At 38.1% G+C, this 18,109-nt stretch overlaps 2 protein-coding genes and 1 long non-coding RNA gene across 3 annotated transcripts; 2 read left to right on the forward strand and 1 right to left on the reverse strand.

Annotated features, from left to right (window-relative positions):
* Positions 1–553: 553 nt before the first annotated feature.
* LOC148366284 (uncharacterized) lies at positions 554–17,199 on the reverse strand. The gene is made up of 3 exons (XR_015850570.1): positions 16,990–17,199; positions 15,093–15,206; positions 554–2,064 (listed from the first exon to the last, which is right to left on the reverse strand). It is a non-coding gene; the product is annotated as an uncharacterized LOC148366284 (long non-coding RNA).
* LOC148366285 (uncharacterized) lies at positions 3,334–8,778 on the forward strand. Its single transcript, XM_088336714.1, has 2 exons — positions 3,334–3,548; positions 5,768–8,778. The coding sequence occupies exons 1-2, from the start codon at positions 3,455–3,457 to the stop codon at positions 7,549–7,551; spliced, it is 1,878 nt and encodes a 625-aa protein (XP_088192840.1). The 5' UTR covers positions 3,334–3,454; the 3' UTR covers positions 7,552–8,778.
* Positions 9,804–13,627, forward strand: LOC148366286 (uncharacterized). The gene is made up of 2 exons (XM_088336748.1): positions 9,804–10,213; positions 11,311–13,627. The coding sequence occupies exons 1-2, from the start codon at positions 10,093–10,095 to the stop codon at positions 12,516–12,518; spliced, it is 1,329 nt and encodes a 442-aa protein (XP_088192874.1). The 5' UTR covers positions 9,804–10,092; the 3' UTR covers positions 12,519–13,627.
* Positions 17,200–18,109: the final 910 nt, after the last annotated feature.

Here is an 18,109-nt window from a genome sequence, read left to right on the forward strand (position 1 = left end):
TAATTAAATAATTTTACTAATCATTACATAACTACAGAATAAAACTGCCAAAATAAAAAAAAATTAAACAATTGTAAATTAATACACGAATTAATTTTGTGTACAAATGCTTTTATTTAATTGAAATAGAAATCACAATAACTTGACAAAAAATAATATACTACACGCAGCTTTGCATTTTTGTTAGCATACTTTTCTTCAAAGTCAATTTCAATCATTCATGTATTATTCTAGATGGAGAAAAACAGAAAGATTAAAGCACGTGTTGCGTTGTTTTATTCTTTGTTTACAGCATATAGACAGTATTTCATTCTATAAGTATATATTGAAGTCTAACAACAAGAAAATTTGATTTTATTTTTTTACCTACATACATTGATTAAAACAAGTTGACAAATTTTCCTGCGCATTTAGATATAATTAAGAGAATGTAGCCAGAGTTCACTTTAATCTGCAAACGATTCATTTATACTTCCAGTTTTAGGTCTAATTTCTTAAATATAAATGCAAATATTTGATCATGTTAACCTGTTGTGATTGCTGCTGCTTGAACATTACGGTTGTGACTCTCGGAATCTTTTACCACAAATGGAGGAGTTTAAAGCCTTTTCATCAGTATGGACTCCCGTGTACGTTTTAGGTGCAATTTCTGTAGGAATTTTCAACCACAAACTGAGCAGGAAAACAGTATCTCGCCAGTGTGGGTCCCTCTGTGGCCTTTGAGGGTCACACTGGGCATGGCTTTTTGACCACAAACTGAGCACACAAAAGTTTTATCACCTGTGTGGGTTCTTTTCAAAGTCTCACCCTGATAGAATTTCTCACCACAAACTGAACGGGCAAAAGGTTTTAGACCTGTGTGGGTTCTATTGTGTATGTAAAAGCAATACTTCCAAGCAAATTGTCGACCATAAATTAAGGGGGTAAAAGGTTTTTCACCCGAGTGGATTCTCGTGCATATTTTTAAACTCCATCTGTAAACAAATCTCTGACCAAAATCGAGCAGGTGAAAGGTTTCTCATCAATTTGGGTTTTTGTTTGAATTCTAAAGTGTGTTCGCGTAGCAAAGGTTTTACCATAAAAGGAGCAGGCAAGAGGTTTCTCAACCATATGGACAGTCATATGCTTTTTAAGAAAATTGTTTCTACTAAATGTCTTACCACACAGAGAACATTTTGAGTTTTTTTTTGTCTGCCACTGATACATTGTGTGAAAGTAAATAAAGCAATATTCATAAAAAATAAAAATAAAATATAAAAAACTATTCCATTCACACGATCAGTTTTGCCTATGCGTATCAACATGCGAATGCGTAGAATTGATCCGCTGTTTTTGGAATTTACCGGCGGTTGGCACCCTTCACTTTGGTGCATTACCGCTTCCTATCATTATGGATCATAGTAACTGTTCCACACCATAAATTCTATCAAAACGTCCTCTACCCCTCGAAAATCGTAAAGGTATCTTTTGTTTAGGTCTTTTATTTAAGTCTGACAATCCGTTTAGTGACATTGTCTTTATTCCTTCTCCTACAAGCCCCTTCTTCATCTTCTCCCTCTGCATATTCTAAATGTAAATTGCACCTCCTGTACAAATGGAGCAGGGCGATGCGTTTTTTTGCGAGTGTGGACGAGCCTATGCCATTTGAAATCGGACTTGGATGGAAAAGTACTTGCACACTGGGAATATTTCCAGGATTTAGCATCAGGCGTATCAAGTTCTGACTGTTCGTCGACATCAGTGCCAGTGTGATGTGTCGTCACCGTCTGAAATTGGAGCCGACCAGCTTTACGCTTGTGAGCTTTCAGTATCCTTGTCATTGCCTTCTAATTTTATGTGTCAACTTGAGTTGCTGATTAGAGTCTCCTTCCAAATTTCGTCTTCCTTTTGGCCATTAGTCTTCAGATGGATCTGAGTCACAGACAACTCTTGAAAATCTTCCTCCCCTTTAATGTTTGGTAGTAACTGCTTCCCCTTTTTAATGTGAACCAGCTCCGAGTCCTTCCCCTTTTTCACACCAGGCAAGTCTGTCTCCTGCCACCCAGGACGAAGATAGTTTGACGTCTGCAAGACACAAGACACACAAGGTTTTGTAGATTAAGACTTTTGTAAGTTTGATATTCAGCTTTTCCTCTTTAATCCACTTGGCACACTCAAACGTGTTTAAAGGTAGTCAGTAACTCATATCAACTTTTACAAAGAGTCATCAACACAGGCTAAAAACAGTTGCTGTTCTCTGCCCAGTCCAGGGGATATCTCCCTACCACACCAGAGCCGACAAGAAAGTATGATGGGATTCTTCTCACCAAGACCTTTTTGAGATGCTGGCCTAGATGCTGAAACTAAGGTCAACAGGCTCAGACACAGTTCTTTACCCCCCCAAACAAGCGCACAAAACAGTAAAATAAAAACAATATTACCCATGTATGGAAAAAAATCTATTATTCTTATTTTTGCACTCTTTTGCAGTATTCTCTGAAGCACATAAAATTTAAGGCAGTGTATAATCAGTTCCTTGTAAAAATCACACATTTTTGCCAGTATTCTATTTCATTTTATTTGTAAAGTCTTAAATATGTACAGAATCCTGGATTGCCATTGTAAACTGTGTTGTAACCACAAATTGGCTTACATTTTTATGCAGTTTTAAGGGGGTCGGCCTCAATGCGAGTATATACGGCAATATGTAAGTAAGTGGTTGATTTCAGAGTAACCCGCTTACTTTGGATGTCGGGCACTGGTCATGTTTGAAAATAATAGTAGTAAATTCTAAATACCTGGGACAATGCCTAATATGTCCACACGAGAGCGATTACTGAATTATGAAAAGGTGGATTCCAGGTTTATACTAACATATAATACTAATAGTTAGATATTGATTCTCATAATCAATATTATTGTTATGAACTGTCAATGAAGTTTCATTTAAAGTTGTATCATAAAAAGTTAAATGAGGTTTTGAGTTTTTCCTTGCCTGCATGTTGGTTTAAGATCAGGGGATGGTGTAATTGTAACCTGTGCATGCCTTAGAGATATTTTGTGATTAAGGGCTATACGAATGAATGTAACTTGACTTGGCTTGGCTTAATTTAATATCAAACCTCCTCTGTTCGACACAACTTGAAGCCGTTCTCGCTTGGGCTCCTATCGCGTTTCCCCAAAATCCTCTTCGGAATTAACTTTTATTTTAAAAATAATTTTGAAGGTTCTAAAAGCTCGCAGTCGGTCTCAGTTGAGTCAAACTGTCAGTAAAAAAAAAAAAAAAATGCGGGGGAGGTCTGAGCTGAGTTTTACTGTCCGCCATTAGCTGCAACACAATAAGCGCATGCGCAGAATAGACAAGCGGCTCTGACAAGCCTAGCTTGCTCGGCAGCTTAACAAAAGAGACGCGTTTGTCGTCAATATTTGACTCTGCGTCGATCGAGTACGAGTTTGAGCGTCACAACTCGTGAATATGTGCGAAAAAACACAAGTTGCATCCGAAGAGAAGCTATGGAGAACGCAGGATGGGATCGAGCAACGACGTCAACTGCTGGACAAGGGAGGAGGTCCGTCATTTATTTTTGTTTTTAACGTGTAACGTTTTTCAAATACTATAACACGAAAATATATGAATAAATATTTCCATCAAACCCCGCCCCTTTCCACACACGCAACTTCCACGCATGCAAGGGACATTTAAGTAAATATTACAAGGCAAACAGTAACCATAAAGTTAAATACTGTAATCCTTCTTTTATTGCGGTTAACGAGGACCAGAATTCCTTCCGATATGCAAAAATCCGCGAAGTGATATCCCCTCCCAATTTTAACAGCTTCGACCAGGGATAATGGATCGCGGCCGCACCAGCGCTGTGCATTTTAGGCAGAAAAAAGAGAAATAAGAGCCGCCACACATGACCCAAAATGTTCTCTCGGCCCCCACTCTCAGAAATAGTCTATCTGGGAAAACGGATCGTGGACGCAACTGTGTAGTTTATTTAAGGTAAGCCATAAAGGCACGCTTCAAAGGGAAATATAGGGTTCCCGCTGTTAGAAAATAAATACATTAAGAAATGTATCTTTTACCAAATTGTTCAAATGAGTTATCTGACTCCATTAACCAAACATAACCCTCATTCACCTTACAATGCATGCTCGTTTCTTTTTGTGAAAAGACGGACAAGAGACCGGCATTTCCACACGGGGGCAGATTTATATTCTTAAATAATAAACTAAATGAATTTCATCGAATTAGCCGAATTATTGTTCCTCGAGCTTTCGTCGAGCCTTTTCTCTCGATTGTCTCTCCCGTTCTGCGATCTTCTCCGATCTTCCGCCTTTCTCTCGACCCTCGTCTTTCTCCTAAGCTGGCGTGTTTGCTCCTCCCATGGGCGGGCCATAGACTCCCCACGTGGACTCCACCTCGTCTCCTCGATGTCTGTCATGGTCAAAACATCCCTGCGCGTTTCCACGTCATCTGGGCTTTGTTCTCCAAACATCGCCTGCCATCTGCGTCAGAATTCCGTTATCAACAGAACTAAACAAAACATTCACATTCGGAACGGCGTGACCTGTTATTGAACTTAAGCCTTCTCTGTGAAAAATCTTCATTGCATTCAATAAATGTTACTTGTATAAAATCCTTCACCGCGAATCCTTGTAAAGTCTTAAAAGGCATTTAATTCATTATTCTAAAAATAAAGCCTTAATTAGCATTAAAGTGTTTGAAATTAAATTTTCGCAAGTCTTAAAAATGTGAACACATTAATAAGATTAATATTTGTTTGAACTAAAAATATTTGGTAAAGTCGTTTCTCATGCAACACGATAAAAATGCTTCATGAATGTAGAAGAAGAGTTCTTTGGAATGAGTGGTTATCTCCCAGTTTTGACTCAGGATCCATGATGTTGTGTAAACATCCGTTTGATTTATCGTTTTTCATGTCTAAAACGTTGAAGAATGCTATATATTTTAGATGGAAAGTTTTCAACTGGACCAAAATTTGAATAAAAAAAACGTTAGTTAAAAATTGTATCTAATGTTTGTGGTGATTTTGTTGTGTTGTTTGTTTCAATTTTGTTTTTTTGTTTTTTTGTCAACTCTGTCTTAAATTTGATTTCAAAAGGCATTAAAAAAGTATTTTAAAGTCATAAATGTAACTTGTCTTAAGCTGTAAGAACCGTGAAATAAGACACACAACACATATTTTCTCTCTTCTACTCAATGTAGTATAATATCATCAAAATAGTTCACCGGGGATAATGGATGGCTGAAAAAACTGCAGTTTATCTTAAGCGGGTCATAACTGCACACTTCAGTGGCCCTGACGGAAAATAACACACTCTGCCTCTGCTGTAAGCGATAGTCGACCAGGGTTAATGGAACGTGGCTATCTGGGTGCTGTTCATTTGAGCTGGAAAGAAAGGAAATAGGAGCCGCCATGCATGATAATTTGCTCTCTCGGAAAAAGTCGACCTGGGGTAATGGATCGCAGACAAATCAGCGCAGTACAATGGCAAGCTTCTGCTGCGTTGCATTGTATTACAAATTATACAACTGTTCTTGTGTTTTTTGTTATCATTTTAATCAATATAAGTTTTTATAATAGAATATTACTTTTTACCACTACGAGGTGCTAAATAACGCACTATGCTCCTTTACTAAACAAAAATAAGAGTCAACCTTGTCTTTTCATTAAAAACAATGTCTCAGGTGTTATCAATGACAATAAAGACAATTCTATTTGTCATTCTAATCTCAAACCACTTTTTTTGTGTCCTGCAGACATCCAACAGAATTCAATCCTTCAGGAACAACTTGTATCTCTGCCACATCAGAAGAGCTCCAAAATCCATTATGATGATTCAAAACCCTTGCATTTAAAAAAGGATGAAAACGATCTTCTGTTCAGCTCCAAAGAACACCAGAAGGATGTACAGCCAACTATGGTCATAGACCAAGACGATGAACCGCATCCCCTCTGTATTAAAGAGGAAGACCAGGAGTTAGAAGTCAGCACGCTGCCACCTACTGGCGTCAAAGTAAGTCGCGAGTATGACGCTGAAATCGAGTTGCAAAATTTTGGCGGCAGAAAGGAAGAACCTCCCCCGGAAGCCAACCTCTTGGCTCCGCTATCGGACAGCGACATCGACTTTGAATTAGACAACGGACGGTTAAAGGCGACTTCTCGAAAGCGACGGAAAGGATTCACGAAAGAAAAACGACTGCGATGCCCTTTCTGCGTCAAACTGTTCTCTCACACGGCGCAAGTGGTGCAACATGTGAGAATCCACACAGGGGAGAGACCGTTCAGTTGCTCCCTATGCAGCAAAACATTCTCAAATCAATCCAACATGGTCAAACACATGAGGACGCACACGGGGGAGAAGCCTTACAGGTGCTCCAAGTGTGACAAGAAATTTTCCCAGACGTCACACATGGCATCACACATGAAAACGCACACAGGAGAAAAGTCTTTCACTTGCTCCATTTGTGATGGAAGATTCACCACCAAACGAAGCCTGATGGCACACACGAGAACTCACACGGGAGAAAAACCTTTTTCTTGTTCCATATGTGAGGAAATGTTCTCCCAAAACCGACATCTTCGTCAACATATTAGATCGCACACTGGCGAACACCCTTATACTTGTTCTGTTTGTGGTAAAACATTCACCCAAAACCAAAATCTGGTTGCACACATGAGGACACACACTGGAGAAAAACCTTTCTGTTGCACAGTCTGCGAGAAAACGTTCTCAAATAAATCCAACATGTCAAAACACATGAGAACGCACACAGGAGAGAGACCCTTTAGTTGCTCTTGGTGCGCGAAAACATTCTCACAAACGTCACATCTGTCGACACACATTAAAGTTCACACTGGTGAAAAACCTTTCTCTTGCCCGTTTTGCATTATGAGATTCTCTTTGAAGCGAAGCATGATCTCACATGTTAGAACCCACACAGGTGAAAAACCCTTTCATTGCTTCATTTGCTCAAAAATGTTCTCTCAGAAGCAGCGACTGGCGTTACACATGAAATCGCACACCGGAGAACAACCATTTGAATGCTCAATCTGTGACAAGACGTTCTCTGAAAATTCTCGCCTCTTGTCGCATGTCAAAACGCACACAGGAGAAAAACCCTACAGTTGTCCTCTTTGTACTCAATCATTTTATCATAAACACCGTCTGACATTACACACAAGAACACACACCGGAGAAGGACCCTTTTTTTGCTCTTTGTGCACGGAAACCTTTGCTCATAAGTCAAGCATGGAATCGCACATGAGAACACACACGGGAGAAACATTTTTTTGCTCCGTGTGTGATCAGTCCTTCATTCAAAAACGCAGTCTGGCGTCACATATGAGAACGCATACGGGAGAAAAACTGTATTGCTGTGCAATTTGCGGTAAATCGTGCACTCAGAAGTCACACTTGACGTCTCACATGAGAATACACACGGGGGAAAAACCTTACAGTTGTTCAGTTTGCGCTAGAATGTTCTCCCATAAGTCCAACATGAATAAACACATGAGAACACACGGGAGAGAGACGACCTAGGTGGTTTGATGCAAGAAGAAAATCTGACTGTTGAAATATTGAATGAAGCACAATGGGAAAAAAATACAAGTATCGCAAATGTTTTACTGAGATGTGGATATGACACAAAATCAAAAGCTAATTTGCGACTTTTTTTAGTTAAGAAGATACAAATGGATCTGCTAAAAACTTTTTAAAATAACCAATTAGTTGATTTTCTTTTAATGTTTTTGGCTGTTGATGCCTCTTTTTGTTGTGGTTTTAGCCACATTTTATTTGAAAACTGTTGGAGAAAAGAGATTTGGAGTCTACCATTTCATTGTTAAATTATTGATTTCATCAATGTTGTAGAATCGTGTCTAGGATAATTCTAAGGACTGGCGGTTTGCTTGTACTGTAAAATTATTATTTTTTTAACATCACTTTCTGATGTAATCAACTACAAGTTTGTTTTCCTCTGCATTTCCGACTTCTTCAAAGCTCAGACTTTAAGAATATGCCCCAATAGAATATGCTTATTTTATTTTGTAAAGCACTCAGTCTTACTTGTTAAGTGTTAGAGTTGCTGTCAAAATGAAATTCCAGTTTTTCTATGAAAACAGTGAATGTCAATGAAGCCACAGAAATTGTACAAAATACAAGGAAATTAATTATAAACAAGTCAACATCAAGCTCTTCTTTCATTTTTACAATCACCACTTGAGAAATATAGTTTTGACAGCCTTATTTTTATATTTGTTTTAGAAAAAACATAGTTCAATGAGATAACCTAACCAGAAAAGAATGCTGTAATGCCACCCGTTTCCTGCAGTAGCGCTGTGCTGCAACTTTGGTAGAAATAAAACTCGACCTCGTTGAAATCAAAATAATATACTATACGCACCCCACCGAAACTACTTCATTAAATAATGATCATTGTTATCATTCATTATTCGTATCCTTGCAAGTTGTCTCAAGGGAACCAGACATTTGATATTTTATATGTAACACCGAGTACAATTATTTTATTTTTGGGGTCTCTTATTTTGACTGAAACAGACTGGTTGCTAATATAACTCAAAGGCTTTGAAAAAAAGGAAAAATGGGTCGTCAATTTCAAAAACTTTTACACAAATGGCGAAAGCAGATTTGTAGTCGCAAAAGTCAAAACATTCTTATAATTGTATTTATTTATATATGTATCTGATATACTCTTGCTTAAGAATTCAACATCTACACAAAAATTTGATTTCATCCACCTTACTTGATTCCTCAGACCAGTGTTTTTTAACAAGTGTGCCGTGGCACACTGGTGTGCAGTGTGACCTTGTCTAGTGTGCTGCAGGAACTTGCCCAACCTTATATTTGCAAAAAAAGCACGCGATTGCTCAATATTGTTGCTTTCTTCCAGCGATCAGCAGAGTAACTGTGAGAAGGTGACAGGTTGTGAGGTAGCACGGTGTGTTTAATAACCTATTTTGCTTGATAAAACCGTTTCAAATTGTACTGCAAACAATAATTAAATATAAAAGAATATAAATACAGTAAAGATCTTGCACATTATTTTTCTGACTTTAGTTTTTATCTCCCCCCCCACAAAAAACGTTTTTAAGACGTTTAAGTTACAGTTAATTTTTACTCTTTTAAAGGTTTTTTTTCTAGAAAAACAAATATATATATCGTGTAAAGAGTAAAACCTGAAAAATGTGTTAAGATATAGATAAATCCCAAATTACAGCCCCGAAACAAATAATAATAATAGTTGTGCCCACCATAAAAATAGTTGTGCCCCCTATATTTTTGATATGCTCATGTTTTGGGGCGGCAGTAGCTCAGGAGGTAAAGCGCTCGTCTTGGGATCAAGGGATCCCAGTTTGATTCCTGGCTCGTCCGTGTTACATGTCGAAGTGTCCTTGGGTAAGACACTGAACCCCTAATACCCCCAATAAGCAGGTTAGCGTCTTACATGGCTGCAATACAAGGCCGCTATTGGGAAATGTGGAGCACATTGTAAAGCGCTTTGGGAAGTCATTGACTTGAAAAGCGCTATATAAATGCAGATCATTTAATTTCATGTCTGGTGACGCCGCTGGTGTGCCTAGAGATTTTTTATTTTAAAAAAAAAGTGCCTTGGCTCCGAAAATGTTGGGAAAACTGCCTAAATCAAACCAAAAACACGGGCGGGATAGAACCCAAATTTAAGTGTTGCTTTAATACCACCGCCTCCCGCTTCGTGGCGCTGCTCTACAACATCGGTATTTAACGTCACTTGTTTCCGGTAACACTTCTCTGAGTCCACTCGACTACGCGACCGCAGTTAAAATGGATCGAAAGTGAATGACCGCGATCTAATATCGTCTTTTGAGTACATCCGATACCCAGAACGATATTTATATCAAACTTTACAATTATTTTTGTGTTTGTGTCTGGTAACATTTTACCAGTGTTGAAAGACGCCGGTTGATTTTATTTTAGCTTTGTAATAGTTTGTTTTAGCTGAGACAGCTAACAAAATAGAAGCGTTTTGTTGTCGTATAACTCAATAGTTGGACTCAAGATCAAAATCGAGCTTTTAATCCTAAAATGTCTGCAAGAATAGAAATGAAGTACGAGGATGAAATTTGTGGGACGCCAGAAAACGAGCAACAACCAAGTCTGCCGAACGCTGATTTCAAGCACCTTCGAGTTGGGCTCATCAAAGCAGGTTGATCACTTTTCTGCAAAATTATCCCTTGTTGGTTCCTTTATTATATTCTGCAGTTAAATAAGATATTTTTAAAACCCACTCCCATTGTGAAAAAATAAAAATAGGTAAAAATAAATGTCCTTTAGATGTTAGAGAGTCTGCTGAGGTGCATTGGTATTAATAATAATAATATTAATAATAATAATAATTTCCTTGTATTGTCATTCTGTGTAACAATGTACACAGAACGAAATGTCGATTGCACCTGACCCGTTGTAGCGAGCCGATGCAGCCGCAGCCAACAGAGGGCGCCGCCGACCACTTTTTAAGTCTTAGGAATGACTCGGCCGGGGCGCGAACCACCGACCTCCTTGAATGAACTGCAACATTTAGTTTTGTTGATTCCATGACGAGTACAATTTTTCATAGAAATAAGATTGCTAATGAATTAAATTTGAATATAATTGTCTTTGTAATTGATAATAACATTGTGAATGATTCTATGCAACGAGATTAGACATGGCACTTCAGGGTAAACGTATAATAAAGATGAAAGACATACAATGGTATAAGACTATCAGGAATAAGGCAGAAAAAAACAATTTACAGTAGTGCTTAGAGACTGTCCCAAGTTATAATAATAGTAGTGCAATGTTTGTGAATGAAAAAAGTGGTGTACCGTATAACTAGTGCAATAAAAAGAAGTGCAATACCCTTTAGCAGCGTCAAACACCCCAAAATAAGTTACAATGTACATTCACAGTTTCCTGCAATGAAGTTCAGCAGCAACAACAAAAAATAAAAAAGTCGCAAGATATGTTTTCCGTTTTGTGTACTCGTTTAGGGTGGTGGTGGCCCTGAGGAAGACATTTTGGCATGGATACAGGGGACACCTCCTTCTTAATCATTGTTTTGTCTTCACCTATATTATGGGATTTTTTTAAAAAAATGTACCATGTCCCCACCACTGCCAGGGAATAACCTACACAATTTCCATGAAAAAATATGGACAATCCATAACATTTTATATATTTGATAATACTAAATGTGTGAAAAGAAAGAAATGTACATAAAAATCACATAAGTCTGATTTTCGATGTGTTTGCTTTCTGCAGAAGCCAGCGGAGATTATCTTCTTTCTGGGAGCCAGGAGTCAAAGTTGCCTAGTATGAAAAAAGAGGAATACTTGGAGGCTCTTCAGTTTAGAGAAGTTGAGCAGCTCCTACCAAACATTAAAAAGGAGGAAGATTTTCAAGAGTTGTCTGTGATTGAAGCCCATCGAACGACTGAACATCAACAGGAAGAGAAACAACGGAATGATACTCCAATCAGCAGCTCAAATCCATACAGGACAAGAGAAGGTAATGAGCAGTGTGAAAGCTCACAAGCAGGCAGCTGGATGGCTCCAATTTCAGATGGTGAGAACACATCACACTTGGCTGACACTGATGTCAGAGAACAGCCGACATGTCCCACTGACAGGAAATCCTTCATGTGTATCCAATGTGGAAAAACCTTTAAACTGAAGTCCAGTTGGAAAAGACACATGATTGTCCACTCAGGGGAGAAACGATCCACCTGCTCGGTTTGTGGTGAAACATTCACCCGCGATCACAACTTAAAAATACACTTAAGATTGCACACGGGTGAGAAACCTTACACTTGCTTAGTTTGTGGGCAAAAATTCAATCAGAGCGGATGCTTAAAGTCACACACAAGAACCCACACGGGCGAGAAACCTTTTACCTGCTCAGTTTGTGGGAAAAAATTTGCTCAGCGGTCCAACTTAAGAATACACATAAGAACCCACACGGGTGAGAAACCTTTTGCCTGCTCTGTTTGTGGGGAAAAATTCACTCAGGGAGGGCACTTAAAAATGCACATTCAAACCCACACTGGTAAAAAACCTTTCCCATGCTCAGTTTGTGGCGAAACATTTACTCACCAGGGTAATTTAAAATTGCACACAAGAATCCACACAGGTGAGAGACCTTTCACCTGCTCAGTCTGTGGTGAAAAGTTCACTCAGGCGGGGCAATTAAAAAGACACACAAGAACCCACACTGGCGAAAAACCTTTTGCCTGCTCGGTTTGTGGTAAAACATTCATTCAGGGGGGGCACTTAAAAATACATACAAGAACCCACACCGGTGAGAAGCCTTTTGCCTGCTCAATTTGTGGTGAAAAATTTACCCGCACGTGTTACTTGAAAACACACATGAGACGCCACACTGATCAAAAATTCTTCACATGCTCAGTGTGTGGACAACATTTTGCTAACTGTAGAAGCTTCAAAACACACACAAAAACTCACACTGATTAGAAACATTTTGCCTGCTCAGTTTGTGGCCAAACCTTTGCTGATAGTTGCAATTTCAAAACATAAACAAAAAACCACACTGGCGAGAGAGGTTTTGTCTGCTTGTTTTTGTTAAAGGATCTGTTGACATACAGCCACACCAGGCCCCACAGTGGTGAGAAACTTCGCCTGCTCAGTTAATGATCAGATTCCCAAATAATGTTAAAGCTTTGAGTCACGTGAAAAAACAAGTGTTACCAAAGCTTTACATGAATTCATTTTAGCATTATAGGCATGGAAAACCCCTCACCTTTAGAAGAAATTCACCATTTTGAATCAAAAAAGGGGGACCTACATGTAACGTATAGACCCAAAGATAAAATGTTTTGACTGGGGAAGGTTTGGTTAGATTTCCGACGGAATATCGAGTGTTGGAGGTGTTGCGTTTTATGAAAATCTGTAATTCACAAGGGCAGGTTTACTGTATTTATTTGTGTATAACGCGCATTTGATTTTATCTCATTATAACACAATTTTATTTCACAGTACCAGAGACAAATTTTTAAAGAAGGAAAAAAAGCACCGCGATGGGAATAACTCTGGTGTATCTGATAATGAATCGGATATTGAAGGACATGGATTTAATACTCTGTCATACCTATTTGTAATCAATTATTAGAGGTGTGCTTATACACAAATAAATATAGTATTTCCCTCACTCTGTTCTCCCCTTTTTAGGCTAAGACCCATCTTCATGCCGAACATAAATCATATGTATCATGGAATGAACTAATGACCTATGTTTTGTCATGGAGTGTAGATTTCCAGACAATACTCGTACTTTTTTCATTGACTGTACAAAATGTTGCATGAACATTCTAGGGGCAATAGTCTGTCAGGTTTATCTGTGTTAGCCACTTTTGACATAAATACTGAATTCTAATGACAATCTCAACATTCCATTGTATTATTTTGAAAATATTTTCATTGACCATCTATTAAGTATGTTGTTATATCAATCATCTATTTATGTTTGTGTGGATGTTTTTCAAGAAATGACACAAGTGGTCAAGTATTCATTTGTTTTTCGAAAGAAAGTAAAGCTTCAAGCTCCATTAAAAAGAGAAACCGTTGATTGGTTTTTGAATCATTGATTTATTTGATGAGCTTGGTCGCATGTTCAACACTTGGCTATATTTGTTGAATGACCAGGATCCCAACCAGACACGGGTCATTTTGTACCAGGTACCACAGAAAAATTGGTGGTTACATTATTCTTTACTTATCGTTTTAATGACATCCCTATGGTTTCTGTAGTGCAGTGGTTAGCATATTTTCCCAACATGCTTAAGGCCCCAGTTCAAGACTGGGTGGAAACATTTTTGGCCTGGAGAGGAATGAAGGCCACCAGGCTTTACTTGCCCAAGACACACCACAGGAAATAGTGTCCCTATGACCCTGGTGGTTAAGGTATCCAACCTATCAACCAACGTTCACAAAAACACGAATAACAGACGCGACTTCTCAAGATAAACATTAGAATCTCATCTCATCTCATTAGCTGCACCGCTTATCCTCAGTAGGGTCGCGGGGGTGCTGGAGCCCATCCCAACAATAATCGGGCAGTGGGCAGGGGACACCCTGAACTGGTTGCCAGCCAATCGCAGGGCACACGGGGACGGACAACTCACTCGCTCATTCACACCTAGGGACAATTTGGACCAGCCAATTCACCTGAAATGCATGTTTTTGGAATGTGGGAGGGAAACGGAGTGCCCGGAGGAAACCCACGCAAGCACGGGGAGAACATACAAACTCCGCACAGGAAGTCTGGAGCTGGATTTGAACCCACGCAGGAGGTTCCCATGACTTGAACTGTGCCGCACATGCGCTAACCACTGCGCTGCCGTGCTGCCTAAACATAGAATAAAAGACTAAATTTTAAGCGCACTAGGAAATTGTGCAATTGCATTTGCAGAAACATGTATAAATAAATATTAATACATTCAATATGAATAGATTGGCAAGATGGGAGATAGATAGGATTGTGTATTATTTTGCAACCAGTGTATTTTATGTTGTAAAATTAAAAATATCTCTTCAACTACTAATTTATTACATTTAAGTCTTGTTTTTGTTTTTTTTCCCCAAAAAACTCTACCTATTTATTTGTATGTTGTAGAGAAGGCTATTAGAATATTGTGACTATTGTCACTGCAGTTAGTCTTAATTGTGGCCCTTGTTTTTTTGTAAGCATTCTAGACAATCAAAGTGTGATTTTGTTTTAGATTACCACTTTCACATAAATCCCCTCTTAATCCCTTTTTATTCGATTTTTTTCGCTCGAATCAGCGTACGAGACCGAAATGCTGTAATACCACCTCCTCCCTTTCATTGGCGCTGCGCTAGGAAGTTAGGATTCGTGCTGGTGCGTACTAGGGCTGCTACAACTAATCGATAAAAAGAAGTTATTAAAAGTGCTGGCAACAAATTTCATCATTGATTCATTGTGCAGTGCGATGTAGCACCACTGGGCATGTTAATTTGATGCAAATAACTGTGCAATTGCCATGATGTTAAAGGGAGATGCTTGTCTACCATTTTGTTCCAATGGAGAGCGACCCGAGACGCCATTTTATTGTGGGGTTTTCCTCTTCATCTGACGCCGAACTTGTAGTAGCACTTTTATCCGGCATAGGGTGTCTCGAGTTCCTGTACATAAAAAAAAAAAAATCTTACATTTTGTGTGTAGAATTGTCTATGGGTTAAGACAAACAATTGGATTTTTTATTGTTGTATATTATATATTAGTAATTTTCTATCCCTACGAAACTTTAATATTTGAATAAAGAAGAAGAATGTAAAAATGTGGGTTTTTTCTCAATACAAATAATCAAAAAAATAAGACGGATTCATCGATTATTGAAATAATCGTTAGTTGCAGCCCTAGTGGGAACAAAACAATAATTAATCAATGACCCTCAGTCGTGAGACTATTTTTATTTTGCAATTAACGATTATTTTAATAATTAATGAAACAGTTGATTTTTTTTAAACACATTTTTGATACACTCCTCTTTATTAACTGACAAAGTTTTCTTCTGACTGATAAAGATACGTAGCACAAATACACACCATGGCGTTTGCAATAATTTATATAATAAGTACGGACGCTCCCCTACTTACGCCCATACGACTCACGTAAAACGGTAGATACGGACATTTTTTCCGGGATGTCGAAAAATATCCAGACATTGCTGTAAGTTAGATTTTTTATTTTTTGCACCTTTTTCCGAGTACAGGACATTACTGCAGTGCTTGTTTCCGCCGCTACCTGCGTGTGGCGTTGTGAGAGGTCACCCAGCATCCACCCGAAAGTAAAACAAATCCGCTTCCTCTTTCCAGTTTGTATGTCAATATACAATGTGATGTGTACTGAATCTCCAGCGCGCTCAGAACTTTGACGCTTTTATTGTTTAATATCTCGTGCATCCATTTAATATGGTTGGTGTTAGGTGTAAAGGAGAGGCGAGCCGTTTCTTTTGAAATGAAAGTGGAATGAGAAAGATTGATGCGGTTGAGAAAATGGTCGGAACGCTTTTTTTTGCCCAACACAAAAAAGACTGAAAATATTAAGAACAACGAGGAAAAAAGGTCCACTGTTTGCCATTTGTTCTTGTCTCTTATTTTTAATTATTTTTCTTAATTTATTTCCCCCTTTATTTCTTCCCTTTTCTGGCTTTTATCTGTTTTACTTTTCATTTTTTATTTTCCATTATTTATTTTTTTCTTTGACTTGCTGTTTCCCTTTATACCTCTTCTTTTCTTTCCTATTTTCTTTAAATGTTTTATTTATTTGCAAAAAGCTTAGCAGTAAAATAGGGAAAATAACATTGTGATTTGGTCACTGAGTGAGCTTCCGTAATTTGTATTCTTCCTTGTGCTTTTTAGCACTCGTTTTCGGGTGCACAACACCATACACATAGTGGTTAAATAGTGCACACTGTTCCATTAAAAGTTATCGTTAGCTATTCAAATAAGATGAAGACCACGTTAGGAATGTATAATGCATGATCAGGGTTGGGTAGGGTTACTTTAACTGGATTACTTTCAATTACTTTTGGATTACTCCAATACTAAATATGCTAATAAAAGACAAAAGAAACTAAATATGAATAAAATTACTACATTTTGTGCAGGCTTGGGGAGTAACGGAATACATGGAACGGCAAAAATGATGTTGGCAAGCTGTTTGGACTTATTTTCATTTTGTTTCTGTCGCATTTTATGTTAGTTTTGCCGGAGATCAAAGAGATCAAAGCCAGGAGAGAAAGCTTACCGCGTGTTGTGAGTCATAACTTTATTCATATTAATTTCTTTTGTCTTTTATTAGCATATCTGGTATTGGAGTAATCCAAAAGTAATTGAAAGTAATCAAGTTAAAGTAACCCTACCCAACCCTGTGCATGATGTACTTAGATGGGTGGAGGCAGACCTTGGCTGTACTACACAAAGTATTTTACGCCATCATCTTCCAACTGGTTTCGTGGTCGCTGCTCCATCTCGTCCAACGCCATTGCCCTAGAGAGTTCGATGATACATTCTTTGACATCTGTTTTGACAACTACTTCGACATTTGCACAGTTTTACACTCGAGTCCACACGGTCGTCATACTGGAGTCTTGTTGTTTTCAAATTATTACTACTTCCGTCTTTTTCTTCCTCGATTGTATTTTTAAAGCAGCGGGACAATGCTCTCAATACAAAACTGCTTACTAGCGGCAAAACTCAGGACGTTCATCGAAATTGACAAACCAAATGTAACTTTTAATAAATTTGAATCCGAAAGAACAATGTTAATTTATTTGAAATTGTGACAATTCAAATGAATAGTTTAATATGTCTGAATCATTTTTGCTTTGCTTCGTGTATTTACCATTCACAACCGATCTGTTTTAGATCCTCCGTGTATTTGCTGCTTTCCTACCTAAAATGGCCGACCTTTTACGCACGCTCAATGTGATCAAATGACATGCCTACGTGGCGGCCATGTTGAAAGGGGCAACTTGCCTTTTCAAATACTGATTTTAATGAAAAACACGTTCAGTAAATACCGGAGTTTTAACTGAAATGTTTCTATACTTAAAAAAGGAAGTTCATTTACTCCAAAAATGTATGGAGTTACAACTGCATTTTGTAGTATTCCAATTTTGCAAAAAATATACATGTCATTTCATTATCATTTTTTTCCTCTGGCCACCAAGTTTGAGTAGCACATGTGATCAAAGAGTGTTAGTTTCAAGAGCACACGTGATCAAAGAGTGTTATAAGGGGATCATTTGCCAACTTTGCTGTTTTTTGAAGGGAAGTCATTTATGTGAGGCATGAAAATTGGTCAGGGCTTAAAAAAGTGAATAGGGTGTGGAGGATATACCATATTTATTTGTGTATAACGCACACCCCTATTTTTTTTTTACTTTTTTCAAGCTCAAACTAATAATTGAAAGTGACAAATGTTAAATAAATGCAGCCATGATTCAAATTGTTTGTTGACTACTATGAACACAACACCAACATAAAGTTTGCCATGTATTCATCTCATGTCCGTCAAAAGT

Source organism: Urocampus carinirostris, chromosome 5 (assembly GCF_059441175.1).
Source record: "Urocampus carinirostris isolate Australia breed hairy pipefish chromosome 5, RoL_Ucar_1.0, whole genome shotgun sequence".
In the NCBI taxonomy this organism is placed as follows: Eukaryota; Metazoa; Chordata; class Actinopteri; order Syngnathiformes; family Syngnathidae; genus Urocampus; species Urocampus carinirostris.